The sequence below is a fragment of the Lepeophtheirus salmonis genome, chromosome 8 (genome assembly GCF_016086655.4).
Source record: "Lepeophtheirus salmonis chromosome 8, UVic_Lsal_1.4, whole genome shotgun sequence".
In the NCBI taxonomy this organism is placed as follows: Eukaryota; Metazoa; Arthropoda; class Copepoda; order Siphonostomatoida; family Caligidae; genus Lepeophtheirus; species Lepeophtheirus salmonis.
Window position 1 is genome coordinate 6,896,712 of NC_052138.2, and position 18,983 is coordinate 6,915,694.

General features: G+C 33.3%; 1 protein-coding gene across 1 annotated transcript; it reads right to left on the reverse strand.

Annotated features, from left to right (window-relative positions):
* Window positions 1–3,209: 3,209 nt before the first annotated feature.
* On the reverse strand, window positions 3,210–5,067 carry LOC121123550 (venom protease). The gene is made up of 5 exons (XM_040718674.2): window positions 4,968–5,067; window positions 4,261–4,874; window positions 3,820–4,181; window positions 3,592–3,753; window positions 3,210–3,523 (listed from the first exon to the last, which is right to left on the reverse strand). The coding sequence occupies exons 1-4, from the start codon at window positions 5,007–5,009 to the stop codon at window positions 3,593–3,595; spliced, it is 1,179 nt and encodes a 392-aa protein (XP_040574608.2). The 5' UTR covers window positions 5,010–5,067; the 3' UTR covers window positions 3,210–3,523; window position 3,592.
* Between the last annotated feature and the right edge of the window lie 13,916 nt (window positions 5,068–18,983).

Below are 18,983 nucleotides of genomic sequence, written 5' to 3' on the forward strand. Positions count from 1 at the left end.
AGAGTAAGATTAGAATAGTTTCTTGAGGTTAGATCTATAATATTTAGAAATCCGGGCTCCGAATCAGCATCTATTTTAAAATTTGTGACTCCAAATCATAGATCAATATACATATTCTCTGTTACAAACCGTTTATTGTGTCAAAGAGAAGATAAATGTGGTTCTTCTGACTCACCACTCACTCATCAGCCATAATTATTACTTCAAGGGAATATTTGTACCTAGTTGGTAAAAATTACATTATTTGGACCATTTTAAGCACATCAATGGGAATATAGAACATCGATACAGTCTGACTGATATTTCTAATTGGTTTTATTTATGCACCAAAAATAAGAATCGTGTTCATCCCTATGAATTAATTACATTATGAGGCAACATTAATAGGGAAATCAAAAGAACTGATTCAACAAAAGAATTGAATTATTTACAGGTAGCAGTTCACTTGAGGCTACTCACACACTTTTGAATGGAAACATTCTTCCACAGCCGCTTTCTTGAGCATCATAAATCCCATATGATATCCAAAAATATATCCCGGACGACCGGGTTTCTTCAGGTTTTATTAACTAAAATGAACGCTTACATTAATATTGTTTTAACTAGAGGATAAGTGAAAGGTGTTATATCATTATTCATGCGATATGGAATTTTTAGGATAGAAGGAATGTTAAATTGAGCCCAACAAAAGTCAGCCAGCTTGTATTCCTTAATTCTAATTTGGATTAAATGCAGTTTGATCCAAATGAATACCGTAATGCAGATATCTATGGCACATCATATTTCTTGAATGTATATATTAAATAAATTTATATATAATAGTTTACAATTTTTTTCTTACTATTTAATCTTTAAAAAATTTGCTATATTGACTCAATACAGAGTTTTTTAAATATCAGTTTGAATCATTCCGAAAAAGTTATTCAGTTCTCTAAAAAGAATCACAACTCCCTACACTATTGTTATCAAAGAGACAACGCATACTTTACACGAAAAAATGAGAAGAAATCGGTATGAAAGAATAATTTTTGTACGTTATTGAAATATATACGTTACGACTTGGCCTCATATTTTAGAAAACACACAAACTCTTCGAGTATTCAATGCTACTATTTCTCCCAGTACTAGTAGAATTATTGATTCTCCTAGTAGAGATTATCACGATTGAATCTACTATTCTACTCAATTTCAATCTTTACTGTGACATATACATTTGTACACGATTTGCTCAACCACACTGTACTAAAAGTAACGCTTTAAAAGAGATAGGTTGTGTTTGGGAAAATGTTTAGAATGTTTGTTTTTTTCCATTTAATATGAAGGATTTTAGTTCATATGAAAACCTTTGTGGACAGAAAGAGTGCTAAATGTGAGTTAGTCAGAAATTTATTTGTATAAAGGCTCTTATTTCGCCGTTTAGGATGTCTAGACCCATGATATTTTGTTTTTTCGTTCCCATTCTACACATTAATGTAATGTTAGATATTTGTCTTTAAATTGGGTTTGAAAAATAGAAACAGAATTGACAAATTTGGCAGTTTAAGGCTGGCTTGTATATGTAACAGAAAAACGAACGGCGTTCAATCTTTCCGTTCATTTTTTGAACGAATGAATGAGGAATGGAAAAAAAAAAAATGAACGATGTACGGAAAATAAATATTAACAGCGTTCATTTTCTTATTGTCCATTTGAGGTAGCTTTTTGAATATTTTTCCCGAAGATTACTACATCTTTTTTCTTGATTATGGGTATCTGTTGCTTCATTTATGTAATTGTATCATTTAATGGAAAATAAGTCATCTCAAAATAGCCTTTAAAATCATAAATATGTAGTAAAAGATCAAATAAAAGGTATAATGGACGTTAATGCATTTATTTATCTAGTATCTTCTAAAGTTTTTATTCAATTTGTTTATCCGAAGTACATAAATTTGAACCTGACATTAGCGCCTTCAATCTTATTACTGGGCAATATGAAAGTACTTTATCTTGATTTTTAACATCTCCTTATTTCAATATATATCATTAATTGTCTGGAAAGCGTGGGAAGATATTCATGTACTCGAATTTCATATTATACAATTCAATTGTAGGTATTTAAAACTTTTAACTTTTGCACAATACTATTCTGCGTAGTTCCTGAAAATTTAATTCAATTCTCTTAATATTTAAGAAAGGTATGTTGTTTTATTGAAATATCAATGACTGGCCTGACTATTAAAGACCCACCTGTCGCTTGTTTTATGGTTGCAACTTGGCCCAACTATAATGTTAGAAAAATTAAGCCCGGTCTGAAAGTCAGGTTAGGTTTGGGGTCACCTTTTTTTGCACCCCTGAATGAACGGCATACTTAGCATTTGTCTATATTGTCAATGCCACGGGTCAACTTTTCCAGTAAATAAGGTAACTCAGAAGAAATATGTCGGTTCAGCTATTTTTTAAAGGAGGGGCTCTGTTGAAAATAAATTGGAGACTGCCTTGAATAAAAGTACTGCCTCTATTTTGGGGCTATTAAAAAACGAATAGGTCTATTCATCAGAGAAAAAAATTAAGCAGTTGCTGTTGTAATTAAGATAATTTAAGAATTGTTGACATGGGTGAAGACAAAGTTCTTTTTGACGTTGGGACAGGAGTGGCCTCTCAATTCTTCTAAGCGACCTTGCTCCAGCCTTTCGGATGGTCTTGCTCACAGTAGACCGATGCACCTTCTCTTTTTGTTGTACTCTGACATCTTTATCGTTGGATTTACCCTAAAAGTATCCATAATGTATTCAGGCTTCACTTTGGGGGTCTTCCACTCATAGATTTGTCCTTAAAGTTGTCCCCATTAGCCAAACAATTTATAACCCCACAATGTGGCCTTTTTGTCGTTTAAGGCCTTTATGATGTTCAATTTGGTCCTCCCGCCGGATTACATTGCCTATGATGGCTCTTTTTGCCTCCATCGCATATATTCAGAACTTTTGTTTACAACATGTACATCAATCAAAGGCTTAGAATCTAAGTTATTCAAAAATAATCGGAATTTTAAGATTGAATCCACAAAAACTATTCAAAACTGTATTTTTAAAAGGTCTCATTACTTTTTCTACATCCGGTACATGCACATGTGTATTTAATACTTGTTCAAGGAAATGATTCAAAATTACCTAATGCATTATTTGTTTATACATAATAATGATTAATTATTAAATTCAACTTACAGAATATAAGATAATCAGTTATTTATTTAAGAAATCCATTTCATAAATTATAATTCACAAATATATAAGTATGTATTATTTTATAATATTCGAGGTAGCGAGAGTGAAATTAATAAGTTCCGAGGAATAAAAATATCCATTATTTGGCCAACTATTCAGAAGCTGATGTTTAGAGTTTTTTTTTAGGGATAAGAAGAATGTCTTTAGGTCTTAGCAACATGCCAGAATGTATACCTATTGTATACCCACAATGTCCCTTTAACATATTTTGTTCTTAAATAAAATTAATAAACTAACGCCTACCATAATAAATTCATGGTCTGTAAAAGGATGAATGTTTTTGTGTAAATTAATCAAACAAGTTAATACATAATTAAAAAATAGTTACTTTAATCACACAAAACTCCATCTCCTATCCTTTCGTTAATCCAATCTTGCAGAACTGTGATACGAGAATAAACTCCAGGAAAGCCAGGTCTTGCACATCCAACTCCATAAGAAGTTGATCCAACGAGAACGTATCGATTATTTTGTGGGCATGATAGTGGGCCTACTTACATATAATAAAAGAAATGACTTTGAAATCAAAGGATTATACTTGAAAGATAGACTTAACCTCCACTATCTCCTTGGCATGCGTCTAATTCTCCTTTCATATAGCCAGCACATATCAATCGTGGTGTTAATGTTTTATAACTTTTTTTACAAACATCGTTCGTTATAACAGGAACATTAACCTCTTGGAGTATATCTGGTTGTGGTCCTGTTTCGTTGAGTCTCCCCCAACCGGTGATTGTACACATTGTTCCAACAAAGTCCTCATCCTTAAAAGGAAGACAAATGGGTTGTATTTCTCTTCTGAATTTGATAGGCCGTTCAAGCGTGAGTAAGGTAATATCATAATCATTCTTGGCTATAATGTTAAATTCCTTGTGTACTTCAACTTTTTTGACTCGAATACGGAGAGCAGTGTCATGGCTAATGATGATGAAAATATCAAGATTTTTCCGCTTTAATGATGAATTATTATTATTATTGATATACATATGACTATTACCTATTTCGGATGTTGTGTTCCCCCAACAAGATCTCAACTTTACGAAAGGTTTGGAAACAGTGCCCAGCTGTTACCACGTGGCGATCTGTAACTAATGCTCCCCCACAGAAGGGTAAATTTTCCCCAATATTCACAATTCCTATATGCCAAGGGTACTCATTTTCCTCCACTTCTTTCCCTCCAACAATCCGACTATTCACATTTTTTGTTCCACATTTGCACTTAAATTCCTCTTCCTGTGCCTTGATGACACACATAAATCCCTTATTTTGAAAGTACTTGTTATAAAAATTAAAAAATAAAACGTTCCTCCGGCTCAGCTTTAACGTTGAATAGGATCCGCAGAGTAATTCATGATCTTCACCATGACCTTGACCATTGATTTCAACACCCCCAAAGATACATTTTGGACCAAGACCTGTCACACGAAAGATGGAACATTCCATGGTAAGATTTTGATTGGGTGAGGTCTTGATATTAAATGAACAATCAATTCTCCCTTTATAAAACTGAGGATAATTTGGGCTTTTAAGGATGATAGACTCCTCCTTGAGAGATATATTTTGATTCCCATCACAAGTATACTCCGTCAAACAAAAAGCGGATCGGAAATCCTGGTTTGAGAGATTCAATATGATATGATGCAAAATAAATTGTGCCTTTTGTATTTAATGAATCCAAAAATGAAAGGAATAACTGGAGCTTACCTTAGATATGATTAAGCAAAACAAAATTCCCTTGTATATCATGATTAATTTTCAGGTGTATATTGATTTATAGACTGACTATAAACTGTTACGATTTTAATTTTCGGAAAATAATATTTTTTAAGCCAAAAAAAAAAATAATAATAATAATAATCTCAGTGTGAAAAACACATGTTTGTATCTCTCTCACTTTCAAGGCCCATATTCATATATAAGAATAAATCCCTCTTTCAGTCAACTGTGATATTGGCTTCATAGGTAGGTAATGATCTATACTTTTTCACAAGAATTATCATACAATAGTAATCATTTGGAAGGATTTCTATAAAGGCCTAGAAAGCAATGTTGAACGTTGACCCCACAGAACATTGTTATTGTCTATTTTAGAACGGCTAATGAACAATTACTCTTCCATATCCAGTTATTCCATCAGTTTATGAAATATATCCTTTTATATATTATTTAGATGACTAAATCTCATACACCTCCCTTAAATTTTTGACCTGGACTGTCATTATTTCTCATGAATAATGAGTGAGAAAACAGTTAGATTTTAATTAAATACTTAATAAATTTCAACAATTACGAATTATTTACGTAAATAGACTATGAATTACCTTACATACTATTTTTACTAATTCATGCCTAGAGTCAGGCTTGAGCTGTTCATAATTTTTCCGTTCAAGGTCACATTCATTCATTCCAAAATCAATTTTTGTCAAAAGTCAGTTACTAGGAAAAAATCTTCGATGAAACCCAATTTTTTCCATGCTGAATTCATCTTGTGAAGTTAGTTGTATAGGGCTGTCTATTAGTTATATGCCTATTATAAATGAGATGGTTTTTTACGACTACCTAATTGCATCACTTGAGGCCTTTCAATTGCAACTAAACAACTCTAAAATGTTTTTAATATAATATGTATACTGTATATATCTATTTATTCAAAAACAATTTTTTTCTAGGTCGGCAGCACTGTCTTTCAATATGATACCATGTTTGAGGGCTATTTGTTGTCCAGTTTGCGTGCAACAGCTGTATAAGTCAGTCTACCTCACGAGGGCTCCACGATTTTTAAAATGAATTTTTTATCCCTCCATTTTGATGATTGTTGGCTTGTTTGCATGTCATACTCATAGACCCACGTCTCATCATCAGTTATGATGCGTTCCATGAACGTTGGATCGGAATTTGCAGGATCAAGTACGTCCGAAGAGACTTGCTCACGGTATTGATTTGCATAAAATTCAACTCTTTTGGAACAAGCTGTGCTGCGACGCGTTCATGGCCAAATTTTCAGTCAGAATGATATGAACTGACTTGTGAGAGATGTTAAGGTAATGTGATAACTCCCGTAAGCTGGTGTGACGATTTTTTGTTCAATAATTTCGTTCATTGTAAAAATTGTGGTGCACTAGTAAGGTAAACTGACTTATCCAACTGTTGAAAGCAGACTGGTCAACAGATCGCGCTCCAACTTGGTATCATAATGAAAAACGTGCTACCAACCAATATTTTTTTTTTTTGTGATCCCTTCAGCGCGGGCAATTTAAATTGCTTTAAAAACACTTGGGGACATGAAACCCATAAAAAGGGGCTAGCAACCCCGCAGCAAGTACCAACAACAGCAACAAAACGACAGATCCAAGTCTCAAAAAAGAATTTACCAACTATTTTAATTATGTTTAGCTATATAAACAAGTAAATTAGTATCACCTACTCATATTTTTTTGAAATTTGTCCACTTTTAATCAATATTATAAATTAAGGTAGTCCAGTTTTCTGTTTTAAGTCTATTTAAATCAAAAAATAAATTTAAAATATTAACACAGGCACAAAATTAACCAAATATCTGGAGAAAAGTAACCTAACTTTGAGACACCTTCCTGAAAATGGTGATAAAAAAGCTAACAAGATTTGTGGCACAGTGAAATCCCTATATATGTAAAACAGGATGACAAAGTTTCATTTTCTTACAAGGTGGGCATTTTTTTAAATTCATGATCAAGTACTTGTCCATAAATTTCCGATTTAAAAAAATAAAATCAAAATTGAGGTGATAATAATTTTAAGTATTCTACTTTTGACTTTATTTTTTGAGTCCTTCTACCTCAAAATAGTCACGTACTAAATTTCAAGAGGTACGCTCTTTTGCATAAAGAAATATACACGAAACAGTAGGGCCGCTTTAATTAAAGCAAGGCTGAAAATTTTTATCCAAAAAGGGACTCGAACGGGTATCTATATTTTATGAACCCCTATGAAATAGGAGTTAAAATATGGCACACTTAAACTACTCATGAATTTGAGATCGTGCGCCAAAAATCATACAAATATGAGAGGGTCGGGTTACATGCCTTGGGCACTATGGTAGGTCGATTTTGGAATTAGGTCATTGAACAGGCCTAGATTGTAGGATTTCGAAGTCTTCAACTTATCAATCTAATTCCTTATGGACTCTCCATTTAAGAAATATCAAAAGATTACGACAAGAGTAATCCTCGATCCTTAGAATAATTTAAGGTCTCGGAACTTTAAAAACCTCAATTCTCGAGACCTCTTTCCCCCAAAAAAATGATAATATTAAAAAATGATAATAAGACAATGCAAATTTTAGATGATCCGGATAATCCGGTTTGTTATATATCATATAAAAAGCGAGGAAATACACACGGTTACTTCTTTCTGTGTTGTGCTTTAAATATTTATGGGCATTTGAAAAGAAAATGGCAGGAAAAAGGAAAGCAGTGCCAACTAAAAGTGAAAGTTTAAATAAGTTCGGTTGTCATCCTTATCCTCTTAATCAGACAGATCCTCTTTGTCAAGTTATTCAATATAACTATTTTCTTCTATAGTCATGTTTTTATCTTTATGTAAGATGCAAAAAAAGTAAATTGCCTTATTAAGTACATATATTGTCTGTACTCGCCCCTTTAAATAAAGTTCCTATTAAAGACTGTCAATATCTTTGTGATAAAAGAACAAAGTTGGACCGAGAGGAAATTTCCGTTTAGGAGCTGTAAACAAGAATTGCCAAGGATATCCCGAGAATAATCCAAGATACGAATGTTGAATCAAATAAAGGGGAATTAAACTATGAGGTGACTTTTTTTAGATTTTGAAAATACATTTGAATGCATCTCGCATGAGTATTTATTAGAGCGGTTGGTGAAATGTAAATCCCTCAAAAATTAATTGACATGATATCTTGTACAATGAGAAAGGCAACTTCCCTTATTAGAGTACGGAGATGCAACCTAAAATTAAATTTAAGAAGAGGACTAAGACAAGGTGACATATTTGCAGTAACTCTTTTTGTAATAGCGTTAAGTAGCTTTTATGAACAAATTATCCCCAACAAGTTGATAAATTGATAGATATAAGCACCAAGATTTATACTTAAATGCATGATTTACGCCCATGACAAATCAGTATTTTCATCGAGTGACCCTAACACTCTGAATAAGTCCATTCGTGAACTCCTTGAGACACTTCAAAAAAAGACTTGTTCCTAAAAATTAATGTCGAAAATTCAAAATAAAAATTTTCCACAGAAGAATATTTGCAGCAAGTACATCCAAATTTCTATATATAACCCCATCAAAGTTGCTAAGAATTTATGTACCCTCGACTGAAAAAGAAGGCATAAAAAAATTGCAAGAAGTTATTTCACAAATAAATAAATATACAAAATTCTACCGTAAATTTGAGTTCAATTTCTTAGACAAAGTTACGACTCATCTTCTTTTGTTCATCCCTTTCACGGAAGAAATGAGAAGAGATATTGACCATTTTAAAAGACAGTTCCTTTGTAATGAAAAAACACCCTATATATCGGAAAAAAAACTTAATACTCCAGTTAGTGAAAGGAAGATCCGTTTTTGTAATACCAAAATACTGTGGAGGTACTTAAACTCTTCCTGGCTTAGACAAATAAGGTTGTGTCCGGATTTCTAGACTAAAAGAATAATACATTTTTTTAAGAACAACGCGGGCTACTATTTTGATGAAAGAATGCCCATGGGCCCAGGAGAGCTTTTTTCAGCTATACCTAAGAATGAGGCTTACTGCAAAGGGCTATTGTCTTCTTGGAATTCCTTTTTGTTGGCTGCTCTTCCACGGCTGGGAGATAATGAGACTGTAAATTTTAATGATCTCTTCAAAAGTAGATATGAGCTAATGAAGCATACGGGAATTGTTTCTGTAGGAAAATAAACTCATTCCTATTGCTGTCTTCCTTAAATTTTGTAACGGCCAACCGTATCATTTCCGTACTACATAAAAAAAAAAAAGTATGTGTCCAAACATCTAGTTTTACATTGTATTGGAGGATCTCAATCTACAATATGTTTGAAAAGAGATTGTGAAAATGACAGTATCCGACTCCCCAATTCTTTTAGTTTCCAAATGACTCCGAAAGCTGAATAGAACGGACATGGGGATCGATAAAGTAGGTTGGAGATTGGTCATGATAAATCTATTCACCGATTCCAGATGGCTTCGTTATCGAATCGCTGCATCAACAGTCCTCACCAACAAGTCAAAAAAAGATGAAATGGAGAGGCCCTGCTCTTTCTGCTAGGATCAAACGGAGTCCTCCTTCTATCTTTTTTATGAATGTAGTAGGAATATAAGGGAAATCGCAGAACAGATCCTTAAATATAGAGCTAAGAAAAAAAGATTGGAGCGTGGCTATGCCACCGACAACTCGGTCTTACCTAAAAGCTCACGCTTTCATCACGAAAGTTATCTGCATTTTATACTTTAGCCAGACTTTGGGCTTTATAATAACGAAGTCAGGACTCGATTATTTCATTGACATACATTTTGGGGTGCTTCAACTGTTTTCAACCATAGTGTTTATAAATAATTATTTATAAGAACTGGGTAGAGATCAAGGTGGTAGAAGGGTAAAGTGTGATAAGGAGTCAAAGACCTTTTGGAAGTCGATGAACACTGCTGCATATTTTCGATTATTACTGTGTTCAAGGTCTATAGCGTCTTGAATAGAGCTTGGAATATCTTCTGCTCTCCTGTTTTTCATAAACCCCTTCTGCACATATCTGATGAATTGTGGAAGAACTTTGACCAGTCTGTTATTTAAAATACCAGTGAGTACCTTGTAGGAAGTTTTCAACAACGTTATTGGTCTTTAGTTATTGATGTCCAGATTGTCTTTATTTTTTTATTTTTCAGTGTTAAAACGCCCTCACTCATAAACTTGAGTATACGTCTGAGATTCCAGATTTCACTAAATGAGTACCAATTGTTAGTTTGATAGGGAAAGGGGGGTAAAAATAATAATAGGTAAACTCATCCTCTTATTTTTTTCATTTATTGAATGTTAATGATTGTTTTTACCTATGTTAGGTTTTCTTTTTATGTGTTTTTAAACCTATTACAAAAATGTTATCAACTCTTATGCCTTGAATTTAGAAGAATAAATAGATGGATTAAAAAAAAGTAGTTATCCTATATCGTCATTTGTCCCAATTGTTGATGGGCTTATCAATATTGAATAAGATATGACAATGTTAATTGATTCACTCAACCTTTCTAATGAGAGAAAGAAATAAAGGCTTAGTTTATATGCCTGTCATTCTCTCCAAGTGTTGAACTCTATTGAACTGTGAGAGTATTTACAGATTAATGAAAATCATTTGAGTTCAAAAAACACTATTAAGCCACAAAAATATGCAGCTGTTATTGATATTCTTTTTTGTACCATTGTGATAGAAGCAGATTAAAATATCATATACACTATATCTATTCACAGAAAATTAATGTTTTTAGAAAGAAATTTCAAAAATGAAATTGCAAATATTAATTTTTTTGAAAGAAAAATCTACAGCTATTCACAAAAAAAAAAGAATTTTTTTTCTCTGCTGCATAATTTGCCTGACTCGCCAAAAAAAATTATAGTTAAAAGCAAAAATTCCTTAACCTGCATTTAACTGCATATAACGAAATTTAGTAAAAGGTTTGCCGATGACAGGACATTCACTGCTCCATTTCAAGTGGCCACGGATTGCCTAATATTAATTATTATTGCAAAGACTGTGAGGCTTTTGAGGAATGTTCGTTTTTGCTTTTACTGAGAAAGTTTGTAGCATGGAACTTAGAAGGACATATTAAGGCCTTGCCAAACCACATCGTGGGAAAAATATATTTTTATTTAATTCCTTCGAAAAAGGTGTTTGGCATACATAATTCTAATTCGTAAGTTGGAAAAAAGTTGACCTTGAAGGAACCAATGGATAGCATGGAGTTAAGAGCCATACTTATTGCAGCTGCGTCAAGATACATGGCTATAAATTTGAAAATCGTATTGTACTGTATTTTCCGGGGAAGTAAATTAAAATTTTAAATTGCATCATCAAGATCTTCAATATGCATAAAAATAGGCGGATCCAGGTTACTTAGTTTTAGATTTATGACTTTTTGTGTATTTTAGATTTTTCTTGTTGTTTGTTTTTTTATAAATCTTTTTTTTTTTTAGTTTTTATTTATAGAATAGATTTTTACTGTAATTTTGTATTTAAAGAGATCTTTGACTTTGGGCACTAATTTTAAACTACAATGTTTATGTATATTTTTTATTAAATTTAAGTACCTGGTTTCTAACGATGTTTTTTTTTAAATATTATATGTTGTAAAATATAAATAGTTAAAAAAACAAAATAATAATAATAATTTAACTCCCCACCCCCCACCTGAAGAAAAAATATGTCTATGGCCCTGGTAAAAATATCCCTAATATAGAATAAAGAATAGTCCACCAATAATTAAGAACAGTGGCTAAAGACTCAATGGAAAGAGCGGACAGACAAAAAATCAACAACAACGACAAAATACAAGGTGAAGGAATAAGTTGATCATCAATGATACAAATCTAGTGTAGAACGGGCTTGTTAAAAAATAAAAATGAAAAGCAACATGGGCACCCTAACAATTTGAAAAATGTTCTAGAAGAGAGAAATAATAATGCTCATGACGTTTCATTCAATCAACTACAATCAGCTGTGACAAGAGAGGAAGGAGAAAAGGATAAAAACAAGGACATTTGGTAGAATTACTCCTATGTCCATCCCCAATTCTACTCTGAGCCCCACAAGGATTTACTATTATAACTCTGCAACAAATGCTCAAGGTTACTCTCCATCCTTGATGCTCACACACGAATGTTCAATCAGGTTTGAATATAATTGAATCTATTTTGGAAGCGAGGTTTACTACTCAGGAATGAAGTAATAATGAAAACTGCAAAGGAAAAAATATTTTCTTTTTTTTTATTTATAAAAACCAATTACAAATTAACGGGCGAGCTAAAAAACACACCGGATTTAAATCATTGTCAATCATCTACGCATTCAAGGACACTATAGTTAATGATGTAAATCGTTTGAATTTTATTTAGGCTCAAAAATCGTTCTATCCATTTATAAACAAATAATTGAAGAACTGTTGGAATCCTCAATATAACTTTACTGATGCAGTTCATCGTCCTAAATTATGAAATTGTCTGCATAGTGTGGAAATCAAAAATAACATCCATATCATTCTCCCATAATCTATGCTAATATTATAACATTTAAACAAGTGATTGAACAAACTTAAATCAACTTATTTAAAATTAGCCACAACCTATGGATTCTATAACAAATAATTGTAATTCTAACTTCATGAAAACAATATCCCGTTCCTTCAAGCTCCACAAAATTACTATCATGCAAAGAACTCTATTTTAGTTAATCCTCTGTTACTGCGTGACATGGAGTAATTAATGAATAGGCATATTCATATTCTCTTTAAAAACCCTGATCCAAAATGATGTGAGCTATTCATAATCTTCATGGGTCAGGCCTTAGTCACAAAAGAGACGGATTGAGAGGCCTAAAAATATTTGAGATTAGCATCTAAGCGAGGAATAGAGTCAGTCGAAACTAATCGAGGAACTATTTTCCAAGAAACAGGAACACTTTGGCAAGGAGACGAATAGGTTGATGCCTCTTTGCAAATGAATGTTTGAACACATTGTCCCAAAGTAAAAGTGTCAGTTTAACAAGAGTTTTGGTTATGTTTAAATCTACAAATGTTCAAATACAGTAGGAATTGCATAATGTACCAAACACCTGAAGTCTGAAGATTGTTATCCGTAGCGGATTTATTGTTAAAATACATTCGGCAACACATTTGACATTACCATTATTAGAAAATATATTGCAAATATTGGGGAATTATAACAAATAATTAGATTAAACCCACAAAATAGTAAATGATCTCAGAAATAGATATTATGGCAACTGACAATTTTAAGCCAATCAGCGACGAAAAGCTAAAAAAAAACAAAAACATTTTCTTCTTTTACTGAGTGTTCACTCTTTCACTTGAGTCCTTTACTAACTACTACTAATTGATTTAATCATTACCTCCGTAAGGAAGTTGAAGTTATGTTTTGCCTCTCTGTGTTAGTCACCAGGATTATAGCAAAAGTTATTTTGAGAGGTCAAGGTAACAGAAGACGTAAACAAAAAAAAAAATGCATAGTCGACCATAATTTTGGAACAAATTGAGATAAATAACTGAAGTCTATTTATAGCGGAGGTTTTTGTGCTCAACCGAATATTATATTTTGAAATCCAAGAGTAGTTATGTTGTGACTGGAATATGTATCTTATAATAATATCAGTAAGGGATTTTCTGGTGATTTTAATCTGTTCTTCTTTTCTATTTTTTCTATTCTTTATAGTTGTGTATGAGAGTCAGTAATTAATTAGTCCTCAGCATGTTGACAAGTGAGTTTCTTTTCGAGGTGTCTAAGGACATTATAATGGTGACTCCGACTAAACGAATTCTGGCGGTAGATGGTATACCTTAAGATTGTGAATTGAGTGAACTTAGTCACGTGTCAGTGAAACGGATATCTCTTACCTCCTTACGGCCGACAGGATATTTCCTTCGTATTGAAACTCAATTTGAGTTGGTTTAAATAATTCAGGAAATACCTAAATTTAATCATCTGTTGAGTACAATTCCGGAGGACTTATTGTACAAAGTCCTGGATTATTCTCTAAACAAGTGTCTAAAGTCAGAACTGCCGTACTCGGACTTTGCTTTTAACAAGACTGTGTGTAGGTTCTATGCAACAGCTTACAAAAGAGTTTGTAAACCTCATATCAAATAAGGACAACATCTCTGTTTGTGAAAATGGAATCGAAGGCATGGGACTTCATTAATGAAATCTCCAAGGACGGTACGGATTTTAAGGAGACCCTAGTGAAGCACATGGTTATAAATTACATTCCCACATCATCGTGTCAACGTCTCACTCAAGGCTTTAGTGGTTTATCTTATGATGAATTCATAAGGTGTGCGAGAACTGAGGAGAATGTACATAAGTACTCTAAAACTTATTTGTTATCTGCAGGGATGAATATTCTATGTTAAAAAAAATAGAAACCGAAAATTAACCTGGTAACCCTGACAATTTGAAGAATGTTTGAAAGTAGACCAGCTTAGCTGTGATGGCGTTTGATTATATTAGCTGTGAGCAGCCCTGAGAGAGATGGAAAGAAAGAGATAAAACACAAATCATACTCCGTATGACGCAACCTCTGAAGCTCACCTTTTCAGTTAGTTATTCAAAGGATATTGTTTATTACTTTTGTAATACTTAGGACTTTTAATAATGGCATTAATTACATGTGTGTGACTCGTAAAAAGTAAAGGAATCAGTTCCTGAACAGCAACAATTCTACGGGAGTCCTTATTTCTTCCTCAAATCACGAGACGGATAAGTATCTACGTCATTGTCGTCATATGGGATCAGGGCCGTACGTCAGTATTGCGCTTTGTCCGCTTCAGCGGACTAAAAAAACAAAAACTTTACTCAACCGTCCACCAATCATATAGGTATGTAAATATAGATGAATTAAGTCATAATTAATTATTAAAATCTATTATATATATGTAACTTATGACCAACTCATAATAGTACTGAGTCATTATAATAAAATTACATATTTGTAGCACGTCCACCCAAAAGGAAGCTAGATAATTTTTCTCAAAATTGAACATGGAATACATTTTCCAACAAATTATAGTTCATTTAAATGAAAAAATGATTCTGATTAATCCTTTGGAGGCACCACAAATTGTACTTAAAGTAGCCAAAATTCACCGGCACATTTATAGAATTAGTAAATTAATAAATTATATCTCTAAGACAATATTGGGGCCAAATTAAGTCAGATAGATAAAACGCAGGTTTTAAACTACAGATAACACTCTCGGGTACCTCAATTCATCGCAGAAATTCGAATTCAAATCCTGTAATTTACCGTAATATCTCTTTCAAATATTGCCAGTCATTTTATAAATATAAATGATTGAACCTTTGAATATAAAACGCGTTTTCCGCTTCCCGTGATACATTTCTGATAATTAATAAATTACTGCAATTATTTCAAGAGTACTTTACAGCCAAAAATAAAAAACAAAGACGCACACAACATTTTTCGTATGGATTTAAAGTACTTCACATTGAGTGGATATTTGAGTTAGATATTACGTTTAACGTTACTGGTTGCAAATGTGAAGTACTTTACAGCCAAAAAAAAAAAAAAAGACGCACACAAAATTTTCGTATGGAGTACTCCTGAAATATTTAAGAGCGTGAGAATTTGTTTCATTGAATACAAGATAAATTAAATTATTACTGCTTAAAAGGGACATAAATAATAGTTATGTACTTTTTAGAGTGGATTGTTGCAGTAATTTATTAATTATCAGAAATGTATCACGGGAAGCGGAAAACGCATTTTAACAGAGAGTTGGTGATTTGTTCTATCTGTCAGAAGGAAATACAGAAGGACAACTTTAATGATCACAAAGTTAAACTCCATAAGAATGACCCCAGCTGCAAGTATCAAGTGAAAATTGATCATAAGAAGCAGAAAACATTGAACTTTGCTGTTAAGAAAACTTCCTCTGCTACATCCTCATCCTCAGTCACTGCCTCCTCCTGTCCCGATGACCCTGCTCCAGTTGAGGCCTTACTGCCTGAACCAAGATCTGAAAAGTCCGTTTTTGCTGAAGAGAAAGTTACTGCAGACACAGAAAATAATGGCGACTCATCAAATTACCCCAGCGGACGGATTTTTCATGGAATAAGACTTCCTAATCTCGATATCGGACCAATCTTCTCTCCCGAGCAGCTCTCGGTGGTCAAAAACAACAATATTCCCTCTACAGAGGACTCTGAGACTAGCGACAATGTCCAGGGAGGTTAGAAGAGCAAGACTGAGGAGATGGAGTTTGTGGACGGAGGCCCAGAGTACCCTGTCGTCTTCACGAGCCAGCTGGGTGACCCGATACTTACCGGGCGGGAGCCAAAGCGGAAGGACATCCAGACCAGAACCAGAGTGAAGACAGAGCGGGAAACTGTGCCTAAAGTCGAGAGAGATCATCCTCTACAACCCAAGTTACAAACATACAGTCCTCAGATAGATGACAAATACTCAAGGTTCATATTATAATGTTTCATTTTGCATTATATGTTTGAAATTTATGTTTCTCTAGGCAGATATTGACACAGAAGACATGGTTTCGTCACAAATTGCTGCGGAGTTAATAAGCTCGGGAGTGTTCAAAACTGATGCCGGAGCTATACAAGGTGATCGTTATCCTGGCCTCAATGCCCATCAGCAGCTGTGAGGCGGAGCGGTCATTCTCCTGTCTCAGAAGGCTCAAGAACCACATGAGGACCACCATGAACCAGGAGAAGCTCTCCTCCCTCACCTTCTTGAACATGGACAGGGTGATGGTGGACAAGGTGTTCCATGAAGACATGGACAGTTTGATTGACGATTTGCGTCAAGGAAAGAGAGGAAAATCTGATAAAGAACACATGCATTTTTTTCTTCATTTTTTCAAACACATCACCACGTATACATGCGAGTTAAGAACATCAAGACTTGTGAACATAATTTATTTTCTGTCGATGTAACCGTTTCATGGTATATTATAATCTCGTTCATTATCTTCATCCATTATTATTTTAAAAATATTTAAGGAGGTTTAAATTGTTTGACTTAATTGTGTAGTTCAAAAAATTTCTCTCATTCTTGCACCGTGCATTTTATACTCCATTATCTCTTGATTTATGAATAGGTCGGCATTGACTTTCCGTCTAGAGTTTTTCCTTTTCATTTTATTTTTCCCAATGTTTGCCTGAAGAAAATAATGGTCAAGAGTCCATTGACGATATTGTTTGCAAGATTTAATCTATGCTGTAGCATTTGCCCTGTTTAAATATCCCACTGTTCACCACTGAAAATCAACCGTTCACCCAGGTTGTAAAGCGGGCCGAAAAATCTTCCTGACATACGCCACTGTATGGGATTCAAGATGTCCAATTTTACTCAGAAACAGCAGGTGTATTTCCTTAGATATACCCTGGTGAGGATATACAATGGGGAAAGACAAAGTTTACAACTTCACAATGTCAAAAATAGGATTATATCTACAATATATTTACAAATGATCAAATGCGTTGCCGTTTTCAAGAAAGAGTTATCAGCATAAGCGTACGAAGATATATCATATTCTATTCATATATAACCTTATAAAGTCACAGAGATTTCCTGGTGGTCCAGCGGAATGGTTTCCGCCACAAATGAATTGAGCCTGTCAATGACTCTTCCTAAGTCATTTTCCTTATCCCATAATAATGAGAAAAGATTAAAGATACATTGGCCAGTTCAAAAACTTTTTAAACAGCATCTTTATCACGAACTTTGTTTTCGGCATTGAACTGTTTATACTCATTAGACACACATCTAGCTTATCAATATATTTTATGAGTTTGATTGTATTTATTGATACCTAACAAAAATAAATTTGTCATTCCTAGTGAAAAATACTCTTCAATTCAGAGATGAGAAAATTTTGTAATTAATCTGGAAACTTGCTAGTTGTTCAGACCATGAGATGAAATCAGTATTTGCAACATCATTGGAAAATGTTGTTTAAGGAAACTTCTCCTTCGATAGAATATGAAGCTCCGTCGGTAATGAAAACCATTAGTCTTTCGCCACTGAATTTTGAGCCAAGAACGTTATAATATTTTTACAGCAACACTTGAAATAGTTTTATTGTCGGCTTGGGTAACATTCACTACAGCAGATATTCCTATAATATTTTTAGCCTGATACTGGTGCTAAACAGGCTTTGATATCCTAATCCAAATCCATTCTGATTGTAGATTCTAAGGATAAATTATTATCAGCAAATAACCAAGCCCTGAAAAGTTATGCCAGTTCTACTCAAAAAATTAAGTTACCCATTTTGGGAACATATGCTTGGAATTTTATCGTAGATATAAAGTTTTAGGTATTGGGATATGATTTTCTGAAGCACCAAAAATTTTTGGAAGATGTTTATAATAATAAATTAATTTCAAAATTATCAGCATTAGTATAGATTAGGAGAATGATATCGACGTTATTTTTGATTTCCATACTATGCAGACAATTTCATAGTTTAGGACGATGAAGTGCATATGTAAATTTATGTTGAGGATTCCAACAGTTTATTAACCAGGGCTTTCAATTAGAGGATGGAACTCTCATTTTAATCGAGATAATTAGAAAACTATTAGACAAGAATAATGAGGAGCTTTGAATATGTCATAAATTAAGTTCTGATTATTTAAATGTAGTTGGAAATGCTGACAACGGGTTCGGCCAGCCGCTTGATTATTTATTCATACAACAGCTAGTGTCATTCGACTTTTAAATGAGGAGGATCAATCTAAACAGAAATTTGCTGATTTTATAGAGAATGTAGATAAATGGTTTGATGTCGTTAAGAGTTCGCAACCTATAATAAATAAAAGTTTGGGAAATTGTTATGGTGTTAATTTGGAGGAACAAAGAGGGAATTCTTATTTCAATGATAAATATGGTAGGAAAAATGAAACAAATTTAAAAGGAATCACAATAATGAAATTATCCT